Genomic DNA, 18664 nt, shown 5'->3' with positions numbered 1-18664 from the left:
TACCAAAACAAGAACAAGCTAGCAGTGATGAACACTAATAGATTTTTACATATATGAATTTTTGGACAGACAAGACACTTGCAAACAACATTATTCACATTTTCAAGCTGGAAATATGAATACAGCAGAATATATGCCAGCAGTGATCAAGGTTGACGGGCTTTTGACTAGCTATTAGATTAACTGTTAGTACTGTAGGGTATTACAGTGACCTTTCTGTGAAACAGTACACGTGTACCTTCTCTAAGCTGCCCATTTTGTTTGTTCTTCTACAGTTTTGTTTTTGAAGACAGTATCCGTGCTTAAGCATCTCTGTCATTTTCTCCTTCAATCCCCTCTTCTCCTTACTTTTATGTTAGGCTCTGCTGGACTGTCACTCTCTTTGTATAAGGCGTTTGATGCATTCCACATGTAGCTTTAGTTGCCTTCTTCCAAACTGCCTCTATCTATTCTGTGTTATGTACATACGAGACCTCCCTTATCCCTATTTTGTCTACTGTTCTTACTGTTGCTTCTCTAACACTTGTATATTCCTTTTCTGGGGTTCTGCTTTTAAGATGCATTATTTAGCATTTTGCTTTGAAATTTTACTGCAGTAGTTTGCTTACTTCCAGTCTTGTTTGTTTTCTTTTCATCCTGTCTATTCCATCTTTTGCATAAATCTTGTTGCATACATTTGTCTTCAGCAAGTTGCATTATAAAAATGTTAGAAATGACTGACCACCCTGTTGACCCCATGCGGTAACCACCTTTGTATTAACATAAACTCTGTTTAAATTCTTGTGCATTAGAGAAAACTGTAGAACAAGCTTAGACAAGCATTGGATTATCTCTTCTCATCCCTACTTTCCTATATGCAGCCCCCAAACTCACCAAATTACAATCCAATCAACACTCTTTACCTGACCAGTGCTGTAGTAAAATTACAAAATTTGCTGCTAACCATCATTATTGGGCACATCACTGCCTCACACTAAAGCACCTTCAGTGGCTGCAATTAAGGCACCATTTAACCTACTCACAGCTTGTCATGGCACACATGCTGTTCTTGTATGACTCAGGCAAATGCCCTAGTTTAAACAATATTCCCTAACTGTACAATCCCAAAAGTTCACTACAGTCTTCTGACAAGATGTTACTAACTGTATCAAACAACACATTTGGAGACTCCCCATATTCCTGTTCTTTCTGTCTAAAACTTGAAATTCCATACCTTTCTCTCTCTCTCTCAATATTAGAAAGCAATGCCTTTCAATTGCACTTAAGGGATCACCTAAAAATACTTGGGTATGATGTTGCTCCTCTCCTGGGATAATCTAAATGCTGCCTTTCTATCAACATCTTCCCTGGGCCTTCCTACTCTCTGTATAGCCTCTCTGCTCACTAAATGGCTATCATACGCCTTCTCGCATAACCCAATCTGGTCTCCTGCTCTTTGTACTTCAAAGAACTTCCTATGCTTATTGTCAGCCTCACAAAGTACAAAAAAATTTCTGCCATAATGCTTTGTGACAGATTGCATTGTATGTGAATCTTAAATAATCTGCTTTCATTTTCTTGTCTTCAAATGCAGCATTGTATGACATTTTTATTCTGCTGTGTAGTGTACTATTTCTATATCAGGTGCAGAAAAATGTTTATCAAACACAGACTAATTTATAGTGATTTAAAATGTATTTGTTTGTTGTCTAAACTGTATGAACTATTGATGTCCTTCAAGGATGCATCTGCAGTCTTAACAAATGGGTTGTCCTGTCGTCAGGCAGCCCTGATTCCAAAGTCTGGGTCTGGCTTCGGCTGGTGTCGCACTTCACCTGACGTCATTGCGGCAGTTCTTCGGGTATAAAGGCATCAGCCGACGCCATTTTCCTCAGTCTTTCTTGCAAGCAGAAGCTGTTCGCAAGTGCCGGTCGGTCAGATCCAGAGATTACTACTACCGAATACTACTTGAAGACTTCTATAAAGCTAAGTACCCGTTGGGGACAGTTTCTTGCTTCAGCCGATGTGAGAGAAAGTTAATAACTGTTTATCTTGTCGGAAACAAATGCCTGATAAAGATTTCCACTCCTACTGCATACAGTGGTTAGGCCCAGACCACGGCGTAGCAGCTTGTCTTGCCTGTGCTTCTTTTAACGGACTTTGCTGAACAGATTTTCAGCTCCGATTTTGCCTACATTATGCCGTCGGATCCTCTGACTACGCAAATAACCAAAAAACGCAAAGAAAAGGACCGACACTCGCGGTCCGCGGTTTCGGACGAAACTGCGGTTAAGCAAACCGCGAGTGTCTCGGTTTCGGCTGAAACCGAGCAAGTGGTTCTTTCTTCAGCCGATAACTTGCCTACTACCGAGGCCTCTTCTATCCTGGTAGAAACGGCTTCTGAAATCCAACCTTCTGTTGCGATTTCGCAGGATTTATCAGACACCATTCCCCTAGATATTTCTACCGCTGCACGTGGAGCTGCTAGGCCTCCTCCAGCTATGTCTATTAAGGCCTTTGCCAGGGCTAAAGCAGCCAAAACTTCAAAACCTGGGCCTGCCAAGCCCCCCTCTCACAGGCCCAGCACCAGCTCCCATATGCTTTCTTTGGCAGAGGATCTCATCTCTTTAATTCGTGGATCCCAGCCTCATCCAGACAGGGCCTCTCTCCCTCCTCCAGAAAAAAGGCCTAGAGCAGAGCCCCCTGAGCCAGTAGCCACAGATGATTCCTCTGATGACTCAGAACATACAGACCCTACTGAGGCTTCTTATTCTCCTTACGAAGACTCTGATGCTGAGGAGTCCATCCCTTCAGCCTCTCCTCCTGAGGAATTTTCCTTTGGGGAAACCTTGCATGCTATGAGGGAACAATTTCAGTGGCAGGGCCAAGATTTTTCAGACTCTAGAAAAAGGCTTAGGACCTTTCTACACTTGCCACAGCATAGGCCTTTAGCTATACCTCCAGTTCTATCTGTTGTTGATGATGCATTTAATGATGCTTGCACTACTCCTGATACTTTACCTCCGGCTCCTGCTAAGCCCGATAGGTACTACAGGGTCCCGGACACTCATCACCACTTATATAAGGCCCTTTTGCAGATCCAGAGACTATCTCCCAGGGCCCTAAAGCTGTAGCAGCTACTTCTTCTAAAACCCTCCCTCTGAAAGGGAATCCAGGTCCTTAGAGAGATGGGATAAAAGTTTACACCTCTGCTACTTTGTCAGCTAGAGCTTTGAACTGCCAATTTCATATGATTCAATAGCAAGAGTTTATGCTTGACCAGTTGACTAAAACTGTCCTCTGAAGAATCTATAGATAAAAGTATGTTCAAGAAATGTTACATAACGCACAGCAGGTTAGTAACCATTCTTTAAAATGTGGCTATGATGCACTGGAGGCTTCCTTTAGATCAGCCATGACTGGCACAGTTATCAGGAGGCATGCATGGTTGAAAGAACAGGCATTACCAGACCATGGCAAATCTAAGCTTTTGGATGCACCCATGGACAAGGTCATTTTATTTGGTGCCCCGCACAGCAGGTACTAAAAGATGGAAGAGAAAGCAAAATCTGTGCAAACAGTAAAAGATTTCTTACAAGTTCAACCTCCAAGGTTTAGCAGGAATTGGCCCGCCAAGAATTGGTCCTTTCCGGATTCCTCTAAGGCACAAAGAGGCAGGAATAGGCGCTCTAGAGGCAGAAACCAATCCAGGGGTGCCTACAGGGGTCGCCAGTGGCAGGGTAACAATCAACGAGGCACGGATACAGCCACCACCACTGCAACAACTCAATCACAGTGACTTGGCGGTGGCACCGCCTACCAGGGAACAACTAGAAGCACCCTTAGGCAGAAAACTAACATTATTTTCAAAAAACTGGCACTGCATTACAAGGGAAAAATGGATTTTGCAGACTATAGACAAAGGTTACAGGTTCCATTTCCATACACTACCAGGAAAGAGAGGAATGCCAAACCTACCACCTTCTCAAAGGACAGAAGCTCTAAAACAAATATCTCAATTATTAAGAATGCGAGCTGTGGAAAAGGTACCAATTATGGAGCAAGGACAGGGATTTTACTCCAGGCTCTTCCTGGTACCAAGAAAAGAAAACAAATGGAGGCCTATTTTAGACCTGTCCGCTTTAAACACATTCCTCATTGTTCCAAAATTCAAAATGCTGACCCTACAGCAGCTTCTTCCCATGCTGGGCAAGGAGTCTTGGCTGGTAACTCTAGATCTCAAGGAGGCATACCTGCACGTCCCCATAAGACCAATTTGCAGAAGATACCTCAGATTTCTTGCAGGATCAGAGCATTATCAATTCTCAGCATTGCCCTTTGGCTTATCTACTGCCCAGAGTGTTCACGAAATGCCTGGCATCAGTAATCCTTATTGCAGACTTCAGGGAATTCAAATCTATCCCTACCTGGACGACTGCCTGATACAAGCGGACAACAAAACAAATTAACAGAAGACTTACAAAGAGTCATCTACCTGCTACAAGCCCTGGGATATACAGTCAATACAAAAAAGTCAAGGCTGATTCCATCCCAAATAATAACCTTTCTGGGTGCAGAACTGGACACATCAAAACAAATGGCATTTCTAACTGCAGAAAAGAAAGAGCAACTTCCTCTCTACTTCTTGGCATTAACAAAGCAGAGCCATCTAACTGCAAGAAAAGTGCTACAAGCTCTAGGCTTCATGGCATCCTGCATAATTCTGATCCCTCATGCCAGGCTTCATATGAGAAAGCTACAATGGTACCTAAAAAAATTGTGGTCTCAGCACAAGCACAGCCTAGAAACCAAAATTCCAATGATCCCATGCCTGAAACAGGAGTTCTTATGGTGGGCCCAGGCCTGTCAATCAAACACAGGACTGCCCTTCTGCAAAAGTCAACCAAGACAGACTATCACGACAGATGCCTCAGACCTCGTTGGGGGCACACATGATGGACAAGTGCATTCAAGGCCTATGGACTCAAGACCAGCTGCATCTGCACATAAATCTAAAAGAAATGATGGCAGTAAAATTGGCAATCCAGGCATTCAGACCTCTTCTCCAAGAAGGCCAGTTGATGATAAGGACAGACAACACCACAGTTATGTGGTACATCAACAAACAGGGAGGCACACACCTCATACCCCCTATGCGGCTGGCACTGGACCTATGGGATGTGGCTCTGAGCTACAACATTCAGTTACAGGCAATTTATGTACCAGGAAGGAAAACATTCTAGCAGACATATTAAGCAGAACTACAACAGATGCCCGAATGGATGTTGCATCCGGACATTTTCAAAACCATCACAACAGAATGGGGATTACCACAAATAGACTTGTTTGCATCCCCATGCAATCACCAGTTGAAGAAATTCTGCACAAGGACTTACCACCCACTTGCTTGGAAGGTGGTCTCCTATCCTTCAGTTGGAAAAGCCTGACAGCATAGCATTCCACGCTTCCTTTGATGCACAAGGTGCTTCTCAAGATCAAAGAGGAACGTCCGAGGATCATCCTGATAGCCCCAGACTGGCCAAGACAACATTGGTATCCACTGCTGAGGAGCATGTCCCGGGAACAAATATGGAAACTACCCCTGATCCCATTACTGCTGACTCAGAACAACTACAACATACTGCATCCAAACCTAAAAACTCTGCAGCTAACTGCCTGGAACATTACATAACAGCAATTAACCCAAATTTATCCCAAAGGGTTAAAGACATAATCCTGGAGGCTCGTAGACCTTCAACAAGAAAGAATTATGCAGCAAAATGGAAAAGATATCTCATCTGGAGTACTGCAAAAGGGGCAGGATGTGGCACTGGTGAACATAGCCAACATCCTGGAGTACTTGGCGGAGCTCTTCCATACAGGCCTGTCCTATTCCTCCATCAAGATACATGCATCAGCTATTTCAGCAGAATACAGCTTGAATCCTCCTGTCTTCTCGCATCCTCTGCTCAGACAGTTTCTGTGGGGAATTAAAAATGTAAAACCACCCAGGAAACCTCCATTGCCAGCATGGGACTTGAACTTTGTGCTAGAAAAGCTGACTCTACCTCCTTTCGAGCCAGCGGCTACAGCAGAATTGCAATACTTATCCTGGAAGACTGCTTTCCTGCTGGCAATAACTTCAGCAAGAAGGGTCTCTGAACTACAGGCATTAATGGCAGTACAACCCTTCCTGATCTTCCATCAAGATAGAGTGTCCTTCAGAACAAATCCTACATTCATGCCTAAGGTGGTATCCAGAGTCTCTTTAAATCAGGCTATCCACCTTCCTACATTCTTCCCCAATCCACAGAACAGGGGAGAAAAGCTCTTACATACCTTGGATGTACACAGACAATTACGCTACTACCTGGACATGACAAAGAACAATAGAAAAACTGACCAGCTTCTGGTAGCTTATGCAACAGGAAAAGAAGGAAAACCAATTTCTAAACAGACAATCTCCAAATGGATAGGAAATTGCATTAGATTTTGTTACTCCTTCCATGGAAAGAAAACTCCAGAGAACATCAGGCCTCACTCCACAAGGGCCATAGCCACTACCACAGCTTTCTTACGAGGAGTGGCTACCAAGGACATTGTAGAGGCTGCTACTTGGACCTCCGTGCATACATTTGCCAAGCATTATAACTTACCTCTATATTCTAGATCCCGTGCTGGTTTTGCCACTGCTGTTTTGCAAGGGATCCTGACTACATAATCTATTCTCATTTCCTCCTCCCCTAGTTTAGCTATGGTATTCTACCCATTTGTTAAGACTGCAGATGCATCCTTGAAGGACATAGTACAGTTTTGTACCTACCATAAATGTAGATGTCGAGAGGAATGCATCTGCAGTCAACCCTCCTTCCCCTCCTAGGGTACTTACCAATCTTCAGCTAGCTTGGGGATCTATTATGGTGTATTTGTTTGTCTCTATGTACATACATGTTTATTTTGTGTGTTTGCTCTCTACTATTTGGAAACTTTGGCATTTATCCAAATTTAGCCAACTAAGAGGGCACCTGGCATCTGGGGCAAGAAACACTGAGGAAAATGGCGTCGGCTGATGCCTTTATACCCCAAGAACTGCCGCAATGACGTCGGGTGAAGTGCGACACCAGCCAAAGCCAGACCCAGACTTTAAGGGCTGCCTGACGACAGGACAACCCATTTGTTAAGACTGCAGATGCATTCCTCTCGGACATCTACATTTATGGTAGGTACAAAACTGTACTTTTTACTGTTTACTCATTTTATTGTGGAACTTTTCACCTTGTGTCTCCACTGAAAAGGGACAGTTTGTCTACCCAGTTGGACCATCCCAGTAAACAAATCCAATCAGTAAATAAATAAACATTGGTAAATGGGTGAAGCAGGTCATAGCTTCCATGTAGAGAACTAATTCATACTGCTATTTTGTACGTGGGAGTTGTAGTCCATCTGACAAATTTGGACAAATCCAGTTTATGTATGTGAAATACTCCATGTAACTGACATTTAGAACTGGATGCTTATTCCCTTTAATTTTCCACAGAATAAAAATGCAGCAGTGTAATTCTCTGTCTGATTTTTATTTGCATTTAATATTTTCAGTTTTCCTCCCTCTTCGTGGGAAGCTGTTGCAAATGAGGAAATGTGGCAAGCAAGGTAAGTCATGGCTAAACTGTAATATTTATAGAATAACATTGAGAATGAGTCATTGATTTTTTTTTTCTGAGAGATGCTATAGTTTTAGAGCTATGTTTAATTCGGAGTTGTTACTTTTCATTGGCCTTAGTTTCTTTTGTTTACCCTTTGGCAGAGCAGAAATGCTGCCTGTGCATGTTTCAAGCCTCTTAGAATTTTCACCTTTGATTGTTTCTTTTAGTTGACTTTTCCAGGATCCTGACCACCCAGTCAGTGAAGAAATGCCTCTTTAGTGTTTCCCCCCAGGACCACATCACAGGTCCTCTGACTTATGAATATTTCTTAATTTTAAGCCTCCCCGTTACACACACACACACACACACACACACATTCCCAATAAGTAGATGACATTTTTTATCATGTACCTCTCTTATATCTCTCTCTCTCTCTACCTATACACATACTGATATTTCTTCTTTTCTTGTACTTGCCTTAGTCACACCTGCACTACATTGTTTGAATTATGTGGTGATGTCTCAGTTGTCTTTTTCCATTTTGTGATGTTTATGCTCTGCAGATGTACATAGAAATCCACAAAGATTTTTACACATTGTTGCCACCACCATTACTTTGCTTTTTTATGAAGGGGCTTTTCCCTAAATGTGCAAAACTTTGGCTCAGAAATGGTGATATGCACAATGAATTTTATTTTGTTTTTGTTTAGAATCAAACAGCTACACTTAAAAAATCAAAAGTATTATGTAGAACTTGCATGAAATGCCATTATCCTGCTTTAAGTTTAACTCATTTGGATTAACTGTCCAGGTCAGTTTGGAAACAACTTGACATAAAAAGAAATGCAGTTCATAAGATGGTTCTGGGTGACAGAGATTAAACCATATGTCACTGCTTATGTGTAAAATCAGGTCTACTTCTAAATCCTGAAATCCCGTAAGACTGAACGTTATTTTTGAGAGACTAAAATAACGACCAGTTGAAATTCCGAACAGATGATTTTTCACAGGACAAGTAAACACTTGCCCAACATGGAAAATATGCCCTTTTCACCACTGTAATGTGATACCGATGTTGGTATATATAGTTAGGGAGTGTGGGGTGTGCAGCCCCCCACATTGGGAGGTGTTGAGTGCATAGCTCCCCCACCTATGTAGGGTTTTCCATAGTCCAGTGTGGTTCTGTGAACATTTGGGCAAATGTTTACTTGCCGTCAGGATTTCAGCCATTCGTTATTTTTGTCTCACGAAAATAACTCTCATCTTGTGGGATTTCAGGATTTAGAAGTACACCCGTAAAATCATATGTATAACTTTATTTTCTGTGTCATAAGGTTGGAATGCAATCTGATTAGATGTTATGTCTTTTATATTTAAGGATGAAGACTGCCTTTTTCATTTTTGAGCTCGCAGAAAAAATGAACAACAATCATGAAGCAAAAAGACTTTATTCACTTGCTTATCAAGTAAGAAGCAGTTGTTGTACATTTTTTTTCCTTTTATTCTTCATGGATTCTGATTTTGTGAAAGAATGTATGCATGACATAAAAATCTTACTCTCAAAAGTTGCTTTATTATGCCCAATTTCACCACAGTAAAACATTATTTTCTTTGTGTGTGTTTGCACGAGCATTATTTATGCAGCTTTCAGATGTTCATTTACAATTTATATTAAATGTCTTGATATAATGCCTGGCTCTGTAGCAGAGAGGGATGGAGCTCTTACTGCAACCCAAGCTGCTGGGTTTGAATAGAATTTTCAACTAAAGGAAATTGTTAAGGAGGGAAAGAAGTAAAAGGGTATGGTCGGCTTGTCATTCCCGGCGGGAGGCATATAGGACAGGTTCTTGATAAGCAAACATCTCAGTATAATTTCCATGACTGAGACTGGGAAAACCACTGTTTGGTGCCTATGGATGGAAGGGCAGGGCTGCTTGCTGGTAACACCTGCTGCAGAAGTGAGGGGTGGCTGCTGAGATCAGCTCATTGCATGTCCCCTTCTGTTGTGAGCTGTATGTGTACAAAAGATATAGGAATAACAAGAACAATATGAACTGCTTCTGATATTTGATGAAATGATGAACTCTTCTTGTCAGATGTTCTTCGTGTTTCACTGTTGCAGTCATTACATTTGGGTTATCTGCTTTCAGGTAGCCCTCAGTCGGCCTGATTAACAAAATCTTGGGTCCTGCGTCGGTTGCTGTCCCTTCTTCCATGACGTCAGGTCGTCAGGGGTATAAAGTATGTAGTCGACGCCATTACATCAGTCTTCCTTGCCGTGCGATGCCTGAAGCAGAAGCAGTTCGCAAGTGCCAGTCGGCCAACTCCTGAAATTTTCATTTTCGACTTTCAGAACCGAAATCTTCAACTAAAGCTAAGTACCCCGTTGGAAAAACTTTTTCTTGCTCCTTACCGATGTCAGTAAAAGTTAATAATTGCATTACTTGTGGAAAGCAAATACCTCATAAGGATTTTCATTCATACTGTGTCCCTTGCCTAGGCCCTGACCACGACGTACCTTGCTGTTGGTTTTGTGCTTTATTTAATCAGCACACTATCCGTCGTCGGTATATTTTCGCTTCTAAATATTTCGGCTCTCAGTTTAATTATCCAGAAATGTCGTTGGTTAGCCATCCGACTACCGGGATTCTGAAAAAATGCAACGATAAAGACAGAGACAGGCAGCCGAGGTCCAAAACTGCCGACGACGCTTCTCCTAAACCAGTCGCCAGTTCGCCGGTACTCAGGGAGGCGCTTTCGCAGCCCCTGATACCCACTACTTCTGATTCGCAGGCCTCTACTGAGACCCATTCGGAGTCCGGTATGCCACGAGATGCTTCAACTATGGAACCTGCGGATGTCTCTACCTTGGATGGGTCCGGAGCCGCTGTGCATGCACCAACTTCTGAGGGTGTTTTCAGGCCTATGGTCTTGCATATTAAACTGACGCCTCCTTCTTCACTTAGACCTAAATCTCGAACCATGCCTAAAAAACCGATGCCCAGGCCACATGCTCAGGCCTCTATGCCTAAAAAATAAATGATAAGAATGGCTGAAGATCTAATAACTCTAATCAGAGGTAGCCAACCCCCCCTTTCTAAGAGGCCTAGGACTGAAGCTGTTTATGAATCTTCTGACCAGGATTCTGTTTTTTTCTGATTCTTCTGATGATCTGGATTTGCCCTTATCTATTTACGAGGATTCTGATTCAGAGGACTCCATTCCCTCTGCTTCCCCTCCAGAGGATTTTTCTTTTGGGGAAACCTTACATACTCTTAGGGAGCATTGGGAAAGCCATGATTTTTCTGATTCAAAAAAGAGGCTTAGGGATTTCTTACTCCTACCTCAGCATAGGCCTTTAGCTATTCCTCCTGTACTAGACATTGTTGATGATGCTTTTTCGGAATCTAGTTTGGCCTCTGATTCCTTGCCTCCTGCTCCCAGAAAACCTGACAGATACTACAGAATCTCTGAGTCACACAAGTTCCTTTTTAAAAATCCTATTGCAGATCCAGAGACTATATCACAGGGGCCCAAGGGCATTAATTGATAGAGACTCCAGGGCACTGGATAGATGGGGTAAGAAGGTTTACACTTCTGCAACTTTGGCCATTAGGGCTTTAAACTGCCAGTTTCATATGTTAAAGTATCAGCAACATGTTATTGGATTGCTTAAACAGAAAATGATGTTGATTCCTGACTGTGTGGAAAATAAAGAATTACAGGATTTAGTGCATTCTGCTGAACAAGTTGGAAAACATACTTTGCAATGTGGTTTTGATTCATTAGAGGCCTCTTGCAAGGCTGCTGTTACTGGGTCTGTGCTCAGATGGCATGCTTGGCTAAAGGAGCAATCTTTGCCTGATCATGTTAAAGCTAAATTGTTGGATGCTCCCTTAAATCAGGACCGCCTGTTTGGCAACAAGGCTGAGGAAGTACTTAAAAAAAATGGAAGATAAAGCTAAATCTATGCAAACTGTTAAAGATGTCTTACAAGTTCAGCCTCCTAGATTTAGTAGGCACTGGTCCTCTAAGAATTAGTCCTTTCCAGCCCCTTCCAGGTCTTCTCAAGCCAAACCCAGACACAGCAAAAACCCCAGGTTTCAGTCCCAGGGGACACACAAGACTAAGTAGTGGGGGGCCTCCACTTCCAAATCTGGGAGTAATAAGGCTCCCCCTATGGTAAACTGTTTCAATGACTTCCTTTTAAAATTTCCAAGCACTTATCAACTGACTGCCCCTTTGGGGGGAAAGATTGCTCTTCATGCAAAGAACTGGGAACTCATTACCAGGACAAATGGGTTTTAAATATAGTGTCCCAGGGATACAGATTTCACTTCCACACGTTGCCAACACCAAGCGGGTGGCCGGACCTACCCCCAAATCAGTGGGCAGAGGCCCCAAAACAAGTACTTTCTCTCTTAAGCATGGGGGCTATTCAAATGGTACCAGAAGAGGAAAAGGGACAAGGTTTCTACTCGAGAATTTTCCTGGTACCCAGAAAAGACAATTCATGGCATCCTGTCCTGGACCTGTCTACTCTAAACACCTTTTTGGAGATTCCAAAATTCAAGATGCTGACTCTTCACCAATTACTTCCTTTTCTAGGCAAAGATGCCTGGGTTGTCAGCACTAGATTTAAAAGAAGCATACCTGCACATCCCAATCAGGGAATCTTGCAGAAGATACCTACGCTTCAAAGCAGGCTACACGCACTATCAGTTCTCTGCACTGCCCTTTGGCTTATCTACTGCACCCAGGGTATTCACAAAGTGCCTGGCTCCAGTTATTGCATTTTGCAGGCAAAGAAATATTCAAATATACCCATACCTGGATGATTGTCTAATTCAGGCAGAAAGCCAAGGCATACTTTTGAATCATCTGGCCTTTGTACAAAGGGTTCTAACTTGTCTGGGGTACACCATAAATGAAAAGAAATCACACCTGGTACCCTGTCAACAAATTATATTCCTTGGAGCAAGCTTGAATACAACTTCCCAGATGGTTTACCTCATGCCACAACAACAAATTCATTTGACAACCTACTTCAAACAAGTGGCCACAAAACCCCTGCTATCTGCAGGACAAATACTGCAAGCCTTGGGGTTCATGGCCTCCTGCATTCTTCTAATTCCATATGCAAGACTGCATATGAGGAAACTACAGTGGTATCTAAAAAGCCTATGGTGTCAACATTCTCAGGATCTAGAAACAATGATTCCTATCATAACTTGCCTACGCCTAGAATTTCTTTGGTGGCCAGAGGCCTGCCACCAAAACAAGTAACTACCTTTCACACCACCCCCTGCGACCTAAACCCTAACAACAGACGCATCAGATTATGCATGGGGGGCTCACCTGGCAGGGAAGTGCATTCAGGGCAAATGGAACCCAAGTCAAATGTACCTGCTTATCAATCAAAAAGAAATGTTAGCTGTACAGAATGCTCTGACAGCCTTCAAGGACCACATTCTTCCAGGACAATTTAGATGTACAACACCACTGTTATCAGGTACAAGCAGGGGGGTACACATTCTTACCCCCTCTGCAGACTAGCCATGGCATTGCGGAACACAGCCTTGAGCTACCAAGTGCACCTGCAAGCTCAATTCCTGTCAGGAAAATTAAATACACTGACAGACGGACTAAGCAGAAACCTCATGGACCCACACGAGTGGAAACTGGAACCAAGGATTTTCAACATGTTGACAAGCAAATGGGGGAGCCCAGATATAGACCTGTTTGCCTCTCCCCAGAAATACCAATTTGACAAATTGTGCACAAGGACTCCCACAAACAAGCCTGGAAAGTGGATGCTTTGTCCTTCAGCTGGGAAAACCTATCAGTCTACGCCTTCCCCCCTCTGCCTCTGCTCTCCAAAGTACTACTAAAAATCAAATAGGATAAACCAAGGATGATTTTGATTGCTCCAGACTGGCCACGCCAACACTGGTACCCTCTCCTGCGCAGTGTGTCACGGTTATCCCTATGGCACCTGCCTCAGACTCCTTCCCTGTTGTCTCAGCAGGAGAACCAGATTCTGCACCGTCAGCTTCTAACACTGAACCTTGCAGCCTGGCTAATTACATAATCTCTCCTTTACCATCCCTCAGTAAACCTGTGATGGATATCATTTTAGAGGCAAGGAAGCCTAGTACTAGAAAATGTTATGCTGAAAAAATACTTAACTGAGATGCTTCACAAGGGCCTGTCTTTTTCCTCCATTAAAATCCACGCCTCAGCCATTTCAGCTCATTATAACACAGAACCTCCCCTCTTCTCTCATCCAGTGCTCAAGCAGTTCCTCAGAGGGGCCAGAATTTTGAGACCACCCAGGAGAGCTCCAACCCCAGCCTGGGACCATAACTTTGTTTTGGAGAAACTCACTCTACCTCCAGTCGAGCCAGCTGCTACTGCAGACTTAACATTTCTTTTGTGGAAAACAGCTTTCCTTTTAGCAATCACTTCAGCTAGAAGGGTATCTGAGTTACAGGCCCTTATGGCAGTGGAGCCTTTCATCATCTTTCATGCGGACAGGGTGTCCCTCAGAACCAATCCATTCTTCATGCCCGAGGTGGTATCCAGTGTGGCTCTTAATCAGTCCATTCATTTGCCAACCTTCTTTCCCAAGCCACAGAACAAAGGGGAACGGATACTGCATTCGTTAGATGTACACAGACAACTTAGATTCTACTTGGACAAGACTAAACCTCAAACGAAATCTGAACAACTGCTGGTGGCATTTGCTGCAGGGGCAAAGGGGAAGGCTATTTCAAAGCAAACCATTTTTAACTGGATAGGCCATTGCATTCATTTCTGCTATAAGCACGATGGAAAACCTATCCCCCAGGGGATCAGACCTCACTCCACCAGGGCTGCATCTGCCTCTACAGCCTTTCTCAGAGGCGTCCCTACCAGGGACATCCTAGAAGCTGCTACTTGGAGTTCTGTACATACTTTCACCAAGCATTACCATTTGCCAATTTTTCTCTAAATCCAGAGCTGGATTTGCCACTGCAGTCTTGCAGGACCTTATAGCTGGTCCTAATGCTAAATTCCTCCTCCCAACCATAGGTTTGGGAATCTACCCAAATGTAATGACTGCAACAGTGAAACACGAAGAACATAGTTCAGTTGTGTACACTTACGATAAATGTAGATGTTCGAGTGTATCCACTGTTGCAGTCCTGGTTACCCTCCCTCCAGCCCCCTAACTTCTTTTGGCTATACCTCTACTTTACTTTACTATGCTTAAAAGCCTTTTTTGTTGGGGGTATATCATTGTACTTTTATATTTAATTACTCCCCATTAGGGGGGCACCTGACATCTGGGGCAAGAAAAACTGATGTACTGGCGTCGGCTGCATGTTTTATAACCCTGACGACCTGACGTCATGGAAGAAGGGACAGCAACCGACGCAGGACCCAAGACTTTGTAATCAGGCCAACTGAGGGCTACCTGCAAGCAGATAACCCAAATGTAATGACTGCAACAGTGAATACACTCGAACATCTACATTTATGGTAAGTGTACACAACTGTACTTTCTCCCCTTAGTGATGAGAAATGAATCAGTTGGGAGTGGGTAATAGTGGCGCTGATCAGCGGGCAGTGAATCAAAACAATGGGGATAATGAGGATAATAAACTATTAAGAATATATTTCAACTCCAGGTTAAAAATCCCTAATGTTCAGTTTACAGTTTTACAAAATTTTGCTGACATTTTCAAAATATACATTTTGTCTTTTGTGTTTGTAATTGAGAAGTTTGCAGGAAATTAGATCATGTTATGCATGATATTTCTGTAGAAAATGTGTGTTTCATTTTCTAAAGTTGCCCTTTTCATAAATATGCTACTAGGTCAGTATTATGTTGCTACATTTCAGTGTTTGTACCTGCATTGTCACGTGTTTGTCTTATTTGATATTTTGCCAATTTTAATTTTATTTATTAATTTTTGTATGTATGTGGTTGTTTACTGGGTTAGTGCCCCTATGCTTGTAGCCTACACCTTTTTTAATGAGAGACCTAAAGTGATGATGTGCACTTGCCTTTAGTATTATTATTATGATGATGATGATGATGCCTGGAGAATTCCAAGGCATGTTTTCCATTCAGTGACTGGAATCTGATAAGTTTATGTTTGATGTTTACCCAGATGACTTGAATATTACATTCTTGGTACTCCACATCTTATAGCTTGCAGATGTGCCATTTTCCTTGCATAAATGAGAAAAGAGAATACTACCATGATTCATGTTTCATTTACATTTTCTCTGTTAATTTTTGATAATGTACTTCATTTCTGTTTGCAAAGTTTTGTAGGTAGATTGCAACCACAGATACCTACGACAAATGTGTAAGCTGCTGCATGTAGCAGGGTTCTTAAAGCTTATAGTTTGGGTTTGTAGATGTGATACACAAGCACAGCAGCACAGAATATTTTTTGTTGGCAGTCCCATATTTTAGAGCTTGAATTTTGTGAAGTAGTATGCAACTTGTATAGTAGGCTGCTTGGTAACTGTAGCCTTAGACTGTCATCTTGTAGCAGTGTTTAATAAGGGAAACTAAAATCTTTTGTAGCACAGATTGCCTTTCTGTAATGAAGGCAATCATTTTTAACAACATAAGTTTAAAATCTGTAAGCAGTCAACAATATGAATTACCTTTGCTATCTATTTATCTATCTATATATGTATTTATATATATCACCAGCATTTATAGCAAGTTGATACAACTTTTTAAGCCAGGAGTTACTACTTTTGGAATTGGGATGATAGTATTTGTAGAAGACTCATTAATATGGTAGTCTAATTCTCAGTTTTTAAGGTATTAACTTACTGTGTAATCAGTTGTAGTCTTATAAGTGGTATTTCCCTGTTATGAGCATCTGATGTAATGTTGTTATATTTTTATATAATGTCACAGGCTTTTGAGGGGAGAGCTATGCCTGGCACACAGGGCATTGTCAGACCGCACTCTGATGGACCTCCTGTGTATCCACAAAAAAAGCAGCACCAGAATTACCTGATGTTCTTTTATGTTTCACCGTTGTAGTCATCACATTTGGGTTATCCCTGCCAGGGTAGCCCTCGGCCAGCCCGAATACCATAGACTTAGTATTTCTGCGTCGGTTGCTGTCGCTTGAGGACTGACATCAGGTCGTCAGTGGTATAAAAGAAGGCATCCAACGCCATTACATCAGTCTTTCTTGCTGTGGAGCCCAAAGCAGAAACAGTTTGTAGGAGTGCCGTTTGGCTGCTACCCGAGTTTAGTTTGCAAATTGAAGTTGAAGTAGGTTTACCCTGGCTATCACTTCTGTGTCACTATTAGACAGAGGCACAGTATACTAACCTCAAAAAAAGGCATAGCAAAATTAATTTAAAATGGGTGGCGAAAGCCAAACACACTCTGGCTAGGCTTATAAATGCCCTGGGGCAGATAGCCTAGTATGAACCTATGAACCTAAGTCTTTGAAAGCTAAGTACCCTGTATCCTTTTTCACTAATGGATGTCAGAAAAAAGTTAAAAATTGTAATTGCTGTGGAAAAAGCAAATACACACGGATTCCATTCTTTCTTACCACTTGTCTAGGCCCAGACCACGGCGTCCCTCGTTGTCACTTCTGTGCTTTGTTGAACACCAGCACTATCTGTCGTTGGGCCCTTATTAAAGATAAAGACAGAGACAGCCCACACAGGACCAAACCTTCCGATGCTTCCATTAAGCTTGATAGTCAGTCCTCCGGAACTCAGTGATGCCCTTTCACAGCCCCTGATGCCCGCTTCAGTTATATCGCAGGCCGCTACCGAGTCCCCTTCAGAGTCCAGTATGCTGTAGAACTCTTCTTCGTCTAAGGATCCTGCGGTCATCTCTACCTTGGATGGGTCGGGAGCCACTGTGCAGGCACCGGCTTCCAAGGAAGTCTGTCGCAATACCGAATCCTGACATAAACCAACGTCTTATTTCACGACTACCATTCTCTTGAAAACTGAGTTCCTCAGGCCTAGGGGTCGAACCACACCCAAGAAACTAACTACCCATTCTCAGGCACCTGCTCCCTTGCCTCAGTCTCAAATGCTTAAAATGGCAGAAGACCTTATCATGCTGATTAGGGGTCAGTCTACTCCCTCAAAAAGTAAAAGAGATCTGTCTCCAGTAGTTTTGTCTGAACAAGAGTCAGATGAATCTGATGCATCTGAGTATGAAGACATGCAGCCACTCACCACTTATGAGGATTCTGATGCAGAGGAATCCATTCCTTCAGCCACTCCCCCAGAGGATTTTTCCTTTGGGGAAACCCTGCATACCGTAAGGGAGTATTTCCAATGGGAGAGTCAAGACTACCCACAGTCTAAAAAGAGACTCAGAGAGTTCCTGGACCTTCCACAACACAGGCCCTCTGCCACCCCCCAGTCCTAGATGTGGTGGATGATGTCTTCCTTGAATCCAGCTTGACTCCAGATGCCCTCCCTCCTGCTCCCAGAAAACAAGACATGTACTACAGAGTCCCTGACTCACACAGATATCTTTTTAAAAATCCTACAGCTCACTCTGAGGTCATCACTCAAGGGCCTAAAGGGATTAAAGCAACCTCAGCTAAAACTCCCACCCCCTCAGACAGGCTTTCCCAAGCACTGGACAGATGGGGTAAAAAGGTATACACCTCAGCTACTGTTGCTATCAGGGCACTAAATTGTCAGTTCCATATGCTTAGATATCAGCAACGTACCTTGGAACTCCTTAAACAAAAAATGTCCTCCTTTCCTGCATGGGCAGAATCTAAAGATTTACAGGACTTAATGCATTCTGCTGGTCAAGTAACTAAACACACTTTGCACTGTGGTTTTGACACACTAGAAGCTTCTTGCAGGGCAGCAGTCTCCGGATCTGTCATTAGAAGACATGCATGGCTTAAGGAACAGCCCCTGCCAGACCATGTCAAATCAAAATTGTTGGATGCACCCTTGCACAAAGATAACTTGTTTGGCACCACAGCAGAAGAGGTCTTAAAAAAGATGGAAGAAAAAGCAAATATATG

At 42.8% G+C, this 18664-nt stretch overlaps 1 protein-coding gene across 2 annotated transcripts in view; it reads left to right on the top strand.

Annotated features, from left to right (window-relative positions):
* Window positions 1-18664, top strand: part of TMEM260 (transmembrane protein 260) — a 1312140-nt gene that overhangs the window by 1177700 nt on the left and 115776 nt on the right. For both annotated transcript variants that reach the window (XM_044074429.1, XM_044074428.1), the window contains 2 exons: window positions 7576-7629; window positions 9001-9088. In XM_044074429.1, the coding sequence (XP_043930364.1) occupies window positions 7576-7629; window positions 9001-9088 (142 nt within the window). The remainder of the gene's footprint in view (window positions 1-7575; window positions 7630-9000; window positions 9089-18664) is intronic.

The sequence above is a fragment of the Protopterus annectens genome, chromosome 6.part0 (assembly GCF_019279795.1).
Source record: "Protopterus annectens isolate FY-2018-M chromosome 6.part0, PAN1.0, whole genome shotgun sequence".
Lineage (NCBI taxonomy): Eukaryota > Metazoa > Chordata > Ceratodontiformes > Protopteridae > Protopterus > Protopterus annectens.
This window is presented reverse-complemented; position numbering and strand designations above follow the sequence as displayed.